The following is a 15,857-nucleotide window of genomic DNA, read 5'->3' on the forward strand; positions in this document are numbered from 1 at the left end:
CGCATCTTACTTATTTGTAACTTACTTGCATTACACTTGTGAGTTGTGAGAGAGCAAAGGAGGAATGGAAAGGGAACTAGGAAATGAGGAGAATATGCCAGGGAAGGAAAGAGAGCAAGGAAAGGAGGAGAGAAATTGAAGTTAGGGAAGGAAAGGGAGAAAGAAATGGAGGAAAGGAAGCTAAGGTCAGAGGAAAGAAAAAAGTTAGAAAGGATAGGAGGAAAGAAAGCTAGGAAAGCAAAGGATTGGAGGAACGGAAGGAAAGGGATCAATGTAAGCAAGCTAGGAAAGGGGGAAATTAATATAGGAAAGGAGGAAAGGGTAATTGTGATATATGCATTTTTATTAGAACTGAGGATGTCCTACTCTGGATTCCGTATCTTTATGTGCATAAACTGATCTGTAAAATTTCACAAATATGTGAAGCAACTCACAAATGGGAGTCAACTCACAAATGTAATGCAAGTCACAAATATGTAAAATGTAGGTCACAAATGTTATCTGTGGAGTCACAAATCTTGTCTTTTTCACAAAAACATATTTGACCACTGTTGTGTTGAATATGTTTTTGTTAATGATGCTTAATTTGCTTTTGGATATTGACATATGTTTGTTTAACTATATGGCATATTTACTGACTGAATTTGATTTAAAAGTTGCATTCTATATTTGCAAAACATTTTTTGTTTGAGAATCACTACTCATATATTTTAAAAATGTTGATAGAAATGTATCTCCATATTTTTATCCAAAACGTCAATGATGACGTAGCGGGCCAATCAGAAAGCGATCCAAAATCAAAACAAACCGAAAATCTGAAGCCAGCTAATAGCTAGCTAAAGCCAGTAAAACGACACAGAAAGTATTTTGAAAGCTTTCTAATTCAACAGAGAAACAAAGAAACCGTTATGTAAGTCAGATGTTGATCCGTCTTCAATAAAATATCCGTTACTTTGAACATTTTGCTAATATCTTAGTTAGCTGTAGAAAATGCCTTACTGGATCTGCTGTAACTCCTGCTTCAACCTCCCTGGTCCTGACTGCCAACTAGCTGTTGCCAGCTGTGGTCATCTCATCTGCAACGTGTGTTTTCAGAAAGGTAGCAAGTTCAGTCTCTATGTCTCTTGTGAAATTAAGTTCAACATATCATTGCCTAACTACTGATGATATAGGCCTAACGTCATATGAACGAAAAATATTTTACTTTGTCAGTTTGCTCCAGTTCTGTCTTTTTCAAAACAGTTACAGGCTAAACTTGAAAACACTGTCCTCTGCTGGTCTTTGTCTGATGTTACAGAAACAGTTTGGCCAAAAGAAAAAATACTCCATGCAGTTTGAGGGCCTCCTAGTAGTGTAATACTATTCTATTGTATATGGTATTTTTCCAATAAACACATTTTAATTTTTCTTTCAGGCAAACAAGGGGAATGCATGATATGTAAAGCAAAATGTCAAGTTACTCCTCTCTCAGACAAAGTAAGCTACGATATCTTATATATCTGTCTATTTATATTTAACCTTTATTTAACTGGCAAGGCTCATAAACAAATCAATTTGATGGCATACATAAGTATATTTGATGGTAGCCATAACTTTACAATCTTGACTTTCACAGAGTAGTGCAGAAGTGAAGGCCCTCTTCTCTGACATCAATTCTGTTGCAACCAAACACTTCACAGAGATAAGCAAGGTATTGCTCTTTATGCTCATAGGCAAATAAGTATTTATTGATAGAAATCATTTTCAAACACAGAAAGGCTGTACTGCATGTTTAAAAACAACATATATATCTACCCTATTACTGTAGGTGTTACTATTCCAGGCAAGGCACCAAAAGAGGCTGTTGGTGCATTACCAGAAGAGGGTAAGAGGAACATTTAGTCGTACCTCTTATTAAACCAATAATAGTTTAATGGTAGCCTATATCTTGTGGTGTTACAATCTCTGTGCAAATTTTTTCACAACCCATTTAGAATGAAAAGTTAGAAGACGTTTTACTCAAGATGAAGCAAGAAATTCAGCAAATGTCCAAGTAAGAATGCAAACCATTAGCATAATTCAGTACCACATACAGTGCCTTTTTTACCACATTTTATTGTGTTTGTAACGGTATTCCTGTGAGGAGGCGGACCAAAACGCAGCGTGGTTATAAAAAAATATAAACACCAACACTACAAAACAATAAACGTGGAAAACCAAAAACAGCCCTATCTGGTGCAAAACACAAAGACAGGAAAAATCACCCACAAACACACAGTGAAACCCAGGCTACCTATGTATGATTCTCAATCAGAGACAACTAATGACACCTGCCTCTGATTGAGAACCATACTAGGCCGAAACATAGAAATATCCCAAAAGATGGAAAAACAAACATAGACTGCCCACCCAACTCACGCCCTGACCATACTAAAATAAATACAAAACAAAGGAAATGAAGGTTAGAACGTGACAGTGTTACGTCCTGAATTTAAAATGTATTCAATTGAGCTTTTTTGTAGTGATGCACTGATACTACCTTTTTGTCCGATATCGATATCCAATATATTCTTTGACATAAAAAAACGATACCGATAACCAATGTTTATAATTTTAGAGGCCTTTTAAGCATTCTAGTATAGTTAAATAGTTAACACACACACATGGACACAGCGGTCTAAGGCACTGCATCTCGGTGCAAGAGGCGTCACTACAGTACCTGGTTTGAATCCAGGCTGTATCACATCCGTTTGTAATTGGGAGTCTCATAGGGCAGCACACAATTGGCCCAGCGTAGTCCAGGTTTGGCTGGGGTAGGCCGTCATTGTAAATAAGAATTTGTTCTTAACTGACTTGCCTAGTTAAATAAAGATTACACACACACATTTTGTTGGCATTTAAGTATGTCCCCATTACCAGTAAAATATTTCTTTCACTTACTTGCTGTGCTGTTTCGTTGTTTATTTGTTCAGTCTTTTCATTCTCAACCAGGATTGCATCATACATGTCAAGAAGTGAAGTTTTAGCTCTGTCTGTCTGTGGCTTCTTCCTCGGTGCGCACTGTCACCGGACCGTTTCCATCTTGTCCAGCTGTGTATCTAACATTTCACGTAAACCCTGTTTCTTTTCTGTATCAAAGTAACGGTCCTTGTACATAGTATTGAGCATGGTGGCGACACAGTAAAGAGAGAATGTCACCAAATCGCTTGTTCACAGCCTGTGTGGGGAGTTTTGTTGCCGGGGCAAACTGTTGTCAAGGACAACTGTTTCATTTGCCAATGTGGGCCAGTAAAAACATCCATCTCGTCGGGAAAAGGGGCCGTCTTCACTCCATAGAAACTAGTCAGCACTTAACATCACACACTAGCTGCTAGCTAACTGGTTAGCTTAGCATTGACAAAGTCAGAATGGGCATGTTCACTCCAGTGTTATGTGACAGAATCGGTGGCGTTAGAATTAGGAATTAGAATACGAATACTACACTGAACAATAATAGAAAGGCAACATGTAAAGTGTTAGTCCCATGTTTCAAGAGCTGAAAAGAAAGTTCCCAAAACTTTCCATATGCACATAAAGCATATCTCAAATTTTGTGCACATTTGTTTACATCCCTGGCAGTTTTGTTGAGCAGGCGTTTCAATGCCAATGACAGAGGGTATCACGTCTGATGCAGGCACCGTTGATTAGCTTATTTGTCGAGTCAGTTGTTCCAATGGAGCTAGCTAGTGTGTTCATGTTTCCAACTTTCAAACATGTTCACAAATGCCATTGAAATGGCAGCAGTGGTATGACAACCAGCATATTCATGAGCATGCAATACGACTTTCCTCAGTACGAAATCCTCGACGACCCACTGTGCTGTCAGACTCAACATGCTCATGGAGCTGATATCACTGGTCCAAATGTCAGTTGTGAAGCTAAAAGCAGTGACGTTATTGCTGTGTAACTCTGGTAGGGCAGCATCTGAAAAATAGTACAACCAAAAAATATTTGTACCGGTGCTCGACCAGTCGCCGAATGCCAACATCACCCACGACAGAGAACGGTTGATTGTCAAGTGCAATGAATTCCATTATCTTGCCGTTAATGTATTTCGCCTTTGAGTTGTCTCGCTTAAATGTCCTTACTCTTTCAAATGACTACTCGACTTGTTGACTGATCGATCCACACATTGTGGGCTAGATTAAGAATGCTGTGTTGCACGTGTAGCGCAGAATTTTACGTGGCGTCATTACATCATGAACCTACGTTATATACAAACAAGTTCTCATCTATCTCTGTTATATCGGTTTTGCACATCGGCGTTAAACTAGACATTGGGCCGATACCGATGTTGGCATTTTTAGCTAATGTCGTCCGATTCCGATATGTTCACCAATATATCATGCATCCCTAATTTTTTGTCAATAGCATAAACACAATACCCCATAATATCAAAGTGGAATTATGTTTTTCAAAATGTTAAAGCATTTATTAAAGCTGAAATGTCTTTAGTCAATAAGTATTCAACCCCTTTGTTATGGCAAGCCTAAATAAGTTCAGGAGTAGAAATGTGCTCAACAAGTCCCATAATAAGTTGCATGGACTCACTCTGTGTGCAATAATAGTGTTTAACATTATTGATGAATGACTACCTCATCTCTTTACCCCACACATACAATTATCTGTAAGGTTCCTTAATCAAGCAGTGCATTTAAAACATAGATTCAACCACAAAGCAGACATTGAGCATGGTGATGTTATTAATTACGTTATGGGTGGTGCATCTATACGCCCAGTTACTACAAAGATACAGGTGTCCTTCCTAACTCAGTTGCTGGAGAGGAAGGAAACCACTCAGTGATTTCACCATGGGCAACAGTTAAGTTTAATGTCTGTGACGGGAGAATTATAAGGATGGATCAACAACATTGTAGTTACGACAATACTAACCTAATTGACAGAGTGAAATTAAGGAAACAAAAAATATTCCAAAACGTGCATCCTGTTTCCAACAGGCTAACTAATACTGCAAAAAAATGCGTCAAAGCAATTCACTTTTATTCCTGAATACAAAGTGATGTGTTGTATTTGAATTGACCCAAACATATTACTGAGTATCAGTCTCTATTTTTTCAAGCATAGTGGTGGCTGCATCATGTTATGGGTATGCTTGTAATCGTTGAGGACTGGGGAGTCTCAGGAATACAAAGAAACTGTCACGGCTTTCTTCCTGGGAAGGAGAGGCGGACCAAAACGCAGCATGGTTATAGTTCATGGTTCTTCAATCAGAAAACTCAAACATGAACAAACTACAAAACAATAAACGTGAAAACCGTAACAGTCCTAACTGGTGCATAAAACACAAAGACAGGAAACAATCACCCACCAAATATGAATATGGCTGCCTAAATATGGTTCCCAATCAGAGACAACGATAAACACCTGCCTCTGATTGAGAACCACTCTAGGCAACCATAGACTTACTTAGACAACTAAACTGAACACAACCCCATTAATCTAACCCCTAGACAAGACGAACACAATAAATCACCCATGTCACACTCTGGCCTAAACCAAAATAATAAAGCAAACAAAGATAACTAAGGCCAGGGCGTAAAAGAAACGGAATGGAGCTAAGCACAGGCACAATGCTAGAAGAAAACCTGGTTCAGTCTGCTTTACACCAGACACTGGGAGATAAATTCACCTTTCAGAAGGACAATAACCTAAATCACAAAGCCAAATCTACATGAGTTTCCCAAAAAGACAGTGAATGTTCGTGAGTGGCCGGAAATCTATGGCAAGACCTGAAAATGGTTGCCCAGCAATGATCAACAACCAATTTTACAGAGCTTTAATAATTTTTTTAAGTATAATGTGCAGATGTGCCACAATCCACATGTGGAAAGATCTTAGAGACTTACCCAGAAAGACTCACAGCTGTAATCGCTGCCAAAGGTGCTTCTACAAAGTATTAACTCAGGGGTGTGAATACTGAAGTAAATTTGATATTTATTTTCAATAAATGTACAAACACATTGTCACTTTGTCATTATGGGGTATTGTGTGTATGCTATTGAAAGGATGGGTAAAAGGATGAGAAAAAAATTCAGGCTGTAACACAACAAAATGTGGAATATGTTGAGGGGTATTAATACTTTCTGAAACTGTACTATATATACGACTGCTTAGTACAATTTAAATCATTTTATTTTCCAGAAAAATTACTGCGCAGAATGCATATATTGCCAAGCTGGAGAACACTCTTCAGCATCAAAGGTATTTATCTTTATAGGTGTTACTGCTTTCTACTCACACAGTGTCACTATTGTCAGCTTTGTTTGTCAAACATGAGAGGGGACTAATTTGTTATCAACATATTGTTTATTCAGATTAAACCGTTAGTATTAATGGCACCTTGTGACTCTCTGCTGCTCTCTCCCTCCCTCCGCTTACACTAATGTCGTGTACAAAACAACTGGGAACTCGGAAATCTCTGACTTCCGACTTCAGTGCGTTCAAGACAACTGGGAAATTAGAAAAAAAAACTATATCCGACTGGGAAAAATAATTTTGAACTGTCAATTAAGAATTCCAAGTTGGAAACTCTGTCATCTTTCTAGAGATCCGACTTAACGACCAGAAGATCATGGTCTGAGAATAACAATATTGGCAGGCCAGGCATATAACCAATATGCTGTGATACTGTATTAGGCCTACTGCACAAACCTCATTTTTATTAGGTTAATGTACATTTTTAAACACAACTTAAAAAATGTGTCTTGAAAAGCTTGGTGACCACTGGCCTAGCTCATATTAGCATTAGCTGCTGTTTGGTTTTGCCCTGCAGTAGCACACCCGTCTCACCTGAATAAGCCGGGGAGGTTTATGAACTTATGTCTGAGTGAAAATTTCCATAATCTTTCTTCCTGGGTTCTATGAGAATTAAATGTGACATGCCATGTTATGTGATTTCCCCTCAGGGCAGAAAACATTGAAGTGGATGGCAGGGGTCTGTTTAGGAAAGTATGTGAACCTTTTCAATTCAAATATGGTTCATTTTGACATTGAATTATTGCACTATAAATGCTTACTTTGTTTAATATTAAATTAGATGTTTACCCTGAATCCAAATCGTTATTTGATGTTTGTGCCAGTGATGAAGGCTACAGCATACTGAAACGGTCATTGGTTTTAATGATAGAAACGTATGTTTGTACAAACTGAAGTCTTCCTCTCCATTGAACAGCCGGAGATCTCTGGAAGTGTCCAAAGGCTGGCCTTCATCAGTCCTCCACAGGATGGCTGTGTAATAAACATGAAGGGAGACAGAGAGTTGGTTTCAAGCACAGGGCGCAGCAGGTGTTTATTGCAAAGGACTACAGGAGGAGGCAGGTAGCTGGGTCCAGGGGCAGACAGGTGGTCATACACAGGGGGTCCAAAATGGCAACAGTACAGGCAGGGAAAAGGCTAGTAACATAGTCAAGCAGATCAGGCACTAGGTAGATAACAGGAAATCCAATAAGCTAAAGTAAAGGCAGGGAATAGACAAAAGGCGTCGTTAGTGAGGCAGGCAAAAACTATCATACACAGGATGTGTAAATCACAGGAAACCCAGCGCTCTGAAAGATGTGCTTCACAAAATAAACAATACCTCACAGTGATGGGGTGCAAAGAACTGAACTAAATGGTGTGTGGTCATGACATACAGGTGTGTAAACAGGTGATTAGAATTCAGGTGATTGGGATCTGGAGAGTGAGCTGCGTTCAGGGGATCTAGGTGTTTGAGAGTGTGAGCTGGAAAGTGGGCTGGAAAGTGAGCTGTGTTCAGGGGATCTACGTGTTTGAGGGTGTGAGTTGGAAGCAGAAGTTACAGGTTGGATGGGTACATCTGCTATACCACTGTACACACACAAATAATTGTTCTATATAGTGCCAAATAATGGTTCTTTGGTTTGTAACTATAGTGGATCCCTTTTTGTTGCTGTTCCCTTTTTTGAAAGTTCTAGATGGAACTTCTGTGGTGCTATAAATAACTTTTTAATAAGGGAAAAATCTAAGAACCTTTTGAAGAACTATAAAGTTTTTAAAAAATCTGGTTAGCCATATTGTATATCCATAGGGTGTTATTATTGTATTAATTCACAAGTTGAATCAGGTAGGCTAGCTCTGGAACGGCTGTGGATCCCCGAAGAGAGAATTGAGAACCACTGATTTAGTCAACTGTTCTCAATTGACATAAGGCCTTGCAATAACATAACACAACAGATTAGATCACTGGAATGACGCTCTCACTCACGGTTGCACAAAAGAGCTGTGAGCAAATCACGTCCCAAAATATTCTAATGAGCTACCGCCCCTACAATTTAATTATCGCTAAAGTCATTATGGATCACCCTTACCAAAGAACCCTAGAGAACAGTTGACTAAATTAGTGGTTTTCAATTCTCTCTTTTCTAAGTGTGTACTCTACTCATAGACAGTCAGACAGATAGATACCCGTGGAGCTGTTCACTGCTAACATAAGAGCACAACGCTTCAATGTATTCAACTTCTGTATGTTTCCGTTTGTGGTTAGTAGACTCTTCTATGAGTCTGACTGTAAGCACTATATGTGAGTTTTAGCATTCGATATTTAGGGTGTTGCTGAACTTGTGGTGTATACATTCTAAATATTGTATCTTTAGGTACCGTCTTAGATCGATCGACCAATCAGAACACCCTGGTCAACCACTCAGGTATCACTTGTTATAATCAGATCATTATCATAACATTAGAATTTATACACCAGTTTGCCTTGACACAATAAAATAACTTTGATATCTTGAATTCTTTCCTCCCAGCCATCTGGCAGAGATGCAAATGACCCCTAACCTGCCTTATTGTAGGGACACCGGGTGGGAGACGCCCATATTCAAGCCCCCGTCGGCCTACGGACACCCCTTCATGTCCTCCCTGTCCATGTCCTCTCTGGGGGCCACCTGCCCTCCGCCAAGCGCCAGCCATCATGATGGCACATGGAGACATCTCTGATCCACTTCAATGCTCTGCACGAGTGACTTAGCTGTAGTATCAAGTCACTTGGTAATGGTTTAACTCTTCACTGTGGAGAGATGAGCTGTGGAATAGGAATTATTGGTCTGAAATTGAATCCACTACACAGGGTTAAGAAGAGGTTTGAAGCTGTTGGGTGTGTTTGTACTGTTGCGTGTACATTGTCATTTTAATGGCTACATACAGTATTATTTCATTGGTTCAATGAAGTTTGTCACAATAACAAATACATTTTTTCTCTCAGTCATGAATTGGCCAGTAAGACACTGAAATCACAAAATCTGTACTGTAACTACTGTACCCCTGAGTCATCAATCATTAACAAACTACTCATCTGATTGCCATGTTTAGAGGTTGTGATTTGCAGTATAATTTGCTGACAAAAAGTTATGCTCCCTATCCTTTCAATGCATTTGTCCACAAAAGTTAGGTAAACTGGCAAGCAAAAAAAAAATATGGGGTAAACGTTTACCCTACACTACTGTTCAGGCTCAGTTGCCTTACTGACACCAGCTACCTGTGATGTGAACCAGTGGCCAGTGGGTGACACTATAATCCACTATGCTACCATGGACTCAGCCTCTGATTTCAACACTTTTCTTTAGGGGAGAATTTGAATACAACTTTTGGGGATAAGGATCTACATTGTGGATTTGTTGTATTTGGAAGAATATATATTGCCTCTAGGGTGGTCTATGAGTAAAAAGAGGAGCAGGTAAAGGGTGGGGTGGTTGTGGCGGGCCCACTCATGTTCTGTTAGTCACACACTCACACAGATGTCCCGCATGTGAAGGGCCTTTGAAGGCCCTGACTCCATCCCATGCTTGAGTGATGTCAGCGGGGCTGTGGAAAGATTCCTTTCCTGTCAGACAGCTTGGCAGGATGTTTGAAGAAAGGCCGAAAGACAACACCGAGATTAGGCCGCTTTTGTCACGGCTCCATGGCAGACTTTAAAGGCCTTTTGGCTACTTTCCCATCACACAGATTTCTTTTCTCTTCTCTCTGCATCCCTCTCTTTTCACCAGCAAGGTAAACATTTGGGTAAACCACGACCTCTTTAGCTTTTTTGTGTCTTTTTTATTTTCCCGGTTTTAAATGATAACTTTGTTGATGTGTAGGCCATTCTGAATGTCATTGTGAAAAGAAGGAGGTATGCAAACAGAGGGGTTTATTCTCTGCCAGGTATTCACAGGTGTGTCCTTCATGGATGCAGACTTCATTCACCTGATGCTTCCTTTCAGTGAGGACCAGTAAAGACCTCTGGACACTTTTTCATCACCACAATACAATTGGTATTTGCACAAGTGCACAGGAATCTGGTACATGGGTTCACACACTTTCTTCAGCACATTTGATTGTTAAACATTTTAATCAAAGCATGTCCACCATCAGTATCAAAATATATTAGTGATTTGGTTTTAAAGCGACATAATGTCACTGATTGTTCCAGAATGAGACAATTCTCATTGATGCCTCCTCTTCACTCTGTCGACCTCATTGACCAGCTGTGAACTCAACACCAATGTCTTTCAACAGCACAGGTCTGCATGAGTCATCCTGCTGGGAGCTTCTCAAATCTGAGTCCGTACGTAAAACTTAGAACAAAAATACTGAGACAGCTAGATTAACTGTTGCTCTGACTACCCCATCTTTTAACAGCAAAAATGCATTTTAAATAGTACATTCAAGTTTTCAATGACCTCGGTTTCCATGTTTAAATTTTGTTTAGAAAATTTAGAAAATATTTATTTTCAGAAGTTTGAAGTAACGAATTAGAACTGCTCTTGTTCCTGTAATTGAGTAGCTTTTCAGAGTATTTTTCAAAGTCAGTAATTGTACTTCTACTTGAGGAAAAATGATTTAAAATGGCAGTATTTAAAGGTCCCCCAAGAGGAAGTTGCCGCCACTATTACAACGTAATTTCATGTACTGGAGAGGAAATGTGGGGATTTCCACATGGAGTTGATAAACATAAACAAATAGGGCACTGACAGCTTCCAGTATAGCGAGCATAACCTTATCTAGTTAGCTAATGTTATGTTGTTGCTGCTTTTTATTCTTATTCAAAAGATTAGCCAGCTGGCTCTATGGCTGTTTCTGAAGCTGCTTCAAGGCAAGGGGTGGCTACTTTGAAGAATCTCAAATATAAAATATATTTAGATTTTTTTGAACAATGTTTTGGTTACAACATGATTCCATGTGTGTTATTTCATAGTTTTGATGTCTACACTATTATTCTACAATGTCAAAAAAATAGTAAAAATAAAGTACTGTATATACACTACCATTCAAAAGTTTGGGGTCACTTAGAAACGTCCTTGTTTTTGTAAGAAGAACAAAAAAATTGTCCATTTAAAATAACATCAAATTGATCAGAAATACAGTGTAGATATTGTTAATGTCGTAAATGACTATTGTAACTATTGTATTTTATGGAATACCTACGTAGGCGTACAGAGGCCCATTATCAGCAACCCTCACTCCTACGTTGCAATGTCAAGTTGTGTTAGCTAATCCAAGTTCATAATTTTAAAAGCCTAATTGATCATTAGAAAACCCTTTTGCAATTATATTAGCAGAGCTGAAAACTGTTGTCCTGATTAAAGAAGCAATAAAACTGGCCTTCTTTAGACTAGTTGAGTATCTGGAACATCAGCCTTTGTGGGTTCAATTACAGGCTCAATGGCCAGAAACAAAGCACTTTCTTCTGAAAGTCGTCAGTCTATTCTTGTTCTGAAAAATGAAGGCTTTTGCATGCGAGAAATTGCCAAGAAACTGAAGATCTCGTACAACACTGTACTACTCCCTTCACAGAACAGCGCAAACTGGCTCTAACCAGAATAGAAAGAGGAGTGGGAGGACCCGGAGCACAACTGAGCAAGAGGACAAGTACATTAGTGTCTAGTTTGAGAAACAGACGCCTCACAAGTCCTCAACTGGCAGCTTCATTAAATAGTACCCGCAAAACACCAGTCTCAACGTCAACAGTGAAGAGGCGACTCCAGGATGCTGGCTTTCTAGGCAAATTTCCTCTGTCCAGTGTCTGTTCTTTTGCATATCTTAATCTTTTATTTTTATTGGCCAGTCTGGGATATGGCTTTTTCTTTGCACCTCTGCTTAGAAGGCCAGCATCCTGGAGTCGCCTCTTCACTGTTGACGTTGAGACCGGTGTTTTGCGAGTCCTTTTAATGAAGCAACATCATGGGTAAGCTTTGGCCATCGTCTTTCAGCTTGAAAAAAGTGGATTTCTACTAGTGTGGGTGTACTTGAGTAGTACTCAGTAATCTTTCCACCCCTGATTTTAATTGCTTTGAATATTTAATTTCAAATGTTAATAGTAAATTTTTATATATATCCTTAATGTTTTCTACATACAGATGTGCCTTGTTGCAACTCATAAAATAAATGAACTTAGTTCCTACTGTACATTCATTTCCTCTCTTCCTTTTTCGATGTAATGCATGGAGAAGATCATGTCTAACAACGTTCAAGTAACCTTAGTGAAATTAGCTAATTATCAAGGTCAATGTTTTTATTTTAAAAGAAAATCAATTACTTTTACCCCAAGTACTTTCTAAATTATTGTTTTTTTTCACCAGTAATTTTACTTCTACTTGAGTGAAATGTAATTGAAGTAACAGTCCTTCTACTTTAGTAGGATATGTCAGAACTCTTTCCACCGGTTTGTTTCTAATCTCTTAATGTGTTTTGTCCCCTCATTTCTATGGCTCTGTGACATTTCCCTCATGGAAGAGGTGAAAAAAGTGTTGTAAATAAGGACATACCACCTGGTACTGACAACCTGGATGGTAAATTTCTGAGGTTGGTAACAGAATACATTGTGACTCCTGTTTGCCACATCTTCAATTTAAGCCTAGAAGATGGTGTATGCCCTCAGACACGGAAGGAGGTCATTCTGCTACCCAGGAATAGCAGAGCACCCTTTAATGGTTCAAACAGCCGACCAATCAGCCTGTTACAAGTGCTCAGCAAACTTTTGGAAAAAATTGTGTTTGAATAGGTCTTAGGAAACTTTGCAGTATTTAATTTTTTTAAGTACTATTTTTTACATTATTAGCTCAGGAAATGTTTTGTGTCATTACAGACACCCGGGAAGAACTATTGGATATTAGAGCGGCGGTAACTCACCAGAACTACCAGCATTACAACCAAGGAATACGACTTCCCTGGAGCAGATCCTTTGTTCACTCTCCCCAGAGCAATTTAACTTATTCCAGAGGCCAATCCAAAACATCACCGGCAGAGGAGAGGCACTCGAGGCGGGCTGCTGGTTCGACTTAAGAGGCACGCACACCACCCACCACTTCCAAGTATATTGCTTGCTAATGTTCAGTCTTTGGGAAACAACGTTGATGAGCGTAGAGCAAGGATTTCTTTCCAGGGAGACATCGAGGCCTGTAATGTACTTTGTTTCACGGAAACATGGCTCTCTCTGGATATTCTGTCAGAGACGGTAAAGCCAGCAGGATTCTCAGTACATTGCACAGACAGGAATAAATATCTCTCCGGGAAGCATAAGGGCGGAGGGCTGTGTTTCATGATTAACGACTGATGGTGTAATTATAGGAATATACAGGAACTCAAGTCCTTTTGTTCACGTGACCTAGAATACCTAACAATTAAATGCTGACCATATTATCTCCCAAGAGAATTCTCCTCCGTCATCGCCACGGCCGTTTACATCTCATCTCAAGCCAAAACCTCGATGGCCCTCAAAGAACAGGAAGTACCCGTGCTTCGTACTATTCAACGCTGGTCTGACCAATCGGAATCCACACTTCAGGATTGTTTTGATCACGTGGGCTGGGATATGTTCCGGGTAGCTTGCGAAAATAATCTAGACGCATACACGGATACGGTGACAGAGTTTATAAGGAAGTGTATAGGAGATGTAGTACCTACTGTGACTGTTAAAACCTACCCTAACCAGAAACCGTGGATGGATGGTAGCATTCGCACAAAACTGAAAGAGCGAACCACCGCATTTAACCATGGCAAGGCGACAGGTAACATGGCAAAACATAAACAGTGTAGTTATTCACTCCGCAAGGCAATTATACAAGCTAAACATTAGTATAGAGATAAAGTGGAGTCGCGATTCAACGGCTCAGACATGAGACAGGCACGCTTTGAAGATAACACAGTGCCAACAACGAGGCCCGCTACTAAGGACTGTGGGCTCTCCTTCTCCGTGGCCGACATGAGAAAAAACATTTAAACGTGTGAACCCTCGCAAGGCTGCCGGCCCAGACGGCATCCCTAGCCACGTCCTCAGAGCATGCGCAGACCAGCTGGCTGACTGGTGTTTATGGGCATATTCAATCTCTTTCTTTCTCAGTCTGCTGTCCCCACATGCTTCAAGATGGCCACCATTGTTCCTGTAGCCAAGAAGGTAAAGGTAACTGAACTTAATGACTATCACCCCGTAGCAATCACTTCTGTCATCATTAAGTGCTTTGAGAGACTAGTCAAGGATCCAATAGATCCACAGACAATGCAATCGCCAACACACTGCACACTGCCTTATCCCATCTGGACAAGATAAATATCTATTTAACTTCTTGCGGCGAGCCATCCCGGATCCGGGATCGTGAATACATCCTCAAGCTCATTATCATAACGCAATGTTAACTATTCATGAAAATCGCAAATGAAATGAAATCAATATGCTAGCTCTCAAGCTTAGCCTTTTGTTAACAACACTGTCATCTCAGATTTTCAAAAATATGCTTCTCAACCATAGCAAAACTAGCATTTGTGTAACGCTATTGATAGCTAGCATTAGCATTTAGCATTAGCATTGAGCAGGCAACATTTTCACAAAACCAGAAAACCATTCAAATAAAATAATTTACCTTTGAAGAACTTCGGATGTTTTCAGGATGTTTTCAGTTTTTCCTGAAAGATTATTTGTGCAGGAGAAATCGGTCCGTTTTCTGCGTCATGTTTGGCTACCAAAAAAAAAATAATAATTCAGTTATAAAAACGCCTAACTTTTTCCAAAATAACTCCATAATATCGACTGAAACATGGCAAACGTTGTTTAGAATCAAACCTCAAGGTGTTTTTCTACATATCTCTTCAAAGATATATTGTTCGTGGAAGCGTGCTTTCCCCTCTGTATCCCATGGGAAAATGCCAGCAGCTGAAAATTACGCACCAATTTAGACAAAGGACACCGGGGGGACCCCTGGCAAATGTAGTCTCTTATGGCCAATCTTCCAATGATATGCCTACAAATACGTCACAATGCTGCAGACATCTTGGACGAAGGGCAGAGAGCTTAGGTTTATTCATGGCACATTCACAGCCATATAAGGAGACGATGTGAAACAGAGCCTCAAAAATTCTGCTAATTTCCTGTTTGAGGTTTCATCTTGGTTTCGCCTGTAGCATGAGTTCTGTGGCACTCACATATAATATCTTTGCAGGTTTGAAAACGTCAGAGTATTTTCTTTCTAAAGCTGCCAATTATATGCATAGTCGAGCATCTTTTCGTGACAAAATATTGCGCTTAAAACGGGCACGTTTTTAAAATCCAATAATGACATAGCGCCCCCATAGGTTGAAGAGGTTAAGAATGCTGTTTATTGACTATAGCTCAGCATTAAACACCATACTACCCTCCAAGCTCATCATTCAGCTCGAGGCCCTGGGTCTGAACCTCACCTCCACTCCACTGATCCTCAACACTAGGGCCCCACAAGGGTGCGTGCTCAGCCCCCTCCTGTTCTCCCTGTTCACCCATGACTGCGTGGCCAAGCACACCTCCAACTCAATCATCAAGTTTGCACACGACACAACATTAGTAGGCTTGATTA

The 15,857-nt window shown here is 39.8% G+C and overlaps 1 protein-coding gene across 2 annotated transcripts; it reads left to right on the top strand.

Moving 5' to 3' along the window:
- The first annotated feature begins 802 nt into the window (after nt 1-802).
- Nucleotides 803-11,237, top strand: LOC123993188 (probable E3 SUMO-protein ligase RNF212). 2 transcript variants are annotated; one of them, XM_046295063.1, is made up of 9 exons: nt 803-1,099; nt 1,415-1,476; nt 1,616-1,690; nt 1,808-1,864; nt 1,974-2,032; nt 6,181-6,240; nt 6,945-6,987; nt 8,649-8,699; nt 8,805-11,237. In XM_046295063.1, exons 1-8 carry the CDS (start codon nt 991-993, stop codon nt 8,658-8,660), a joined length of 477 nt encoding a protein of 158 aa, XP_046151019.1. In that variant the 5' UTR covers nt 803-990; the 3' UTR covers nt 8,661-8,699; nt 8,805-11,237. The 2 variants fall into 2 exon arrangements, 1 of the variants encoding a protein (XP_046151019.1); XR_006831390.1 differs by having other exon boundaries at nt 6,945-8,699.
- The last annotated feature ends 4,620 nt before the right edge of the window (nt 11,238-15,857 follow it).

The sequence above is a fragment of the Oncorhynchus gorbuscha genome, linkage group LG13 (assembly GCF_021184085.1).
Source record: "Oncorhynchus gorbuscha isolate QuinsamMale2020 ecotype Even-year linkage group LG13, OgorEven_v1.0, whole genome shotgun sequence".
NCBI lineage: Eukaryota > Metazoa > Chordata > Actinopteri > Salmoniformes > Salmonidae > Oncorhynchus > Oncorhynchus gorbuscha.

What these genes read in the sequence shown, in the direction of transcription:
- LOC123993188 (XM_046295063.1), top strand. Translation starts at nt 991, where the DNA reads ATGCCTTACTGGATCTGCTGTAACTCCTGCTTCAACCTCCCTGGTCCT. An exon ending in CAACGTGTGTTTTCAGAAAG is followed by an intron (nt 1,100 to 1,414) that starts GTAGCAAGTTCA and finishes TTTTTCTTTCAG; the next exon opens with GCAAACAAGGGGAATGCATG. An exon ending in ACTTCACAGAGATAAGCAAG is followed by an intron (nt 1,691 to 1,807) that starts GTATTGCTCTTT and finishes CTATTACTGTAG; the next exon opens with GTGTTACTATTCCAGGCAAG.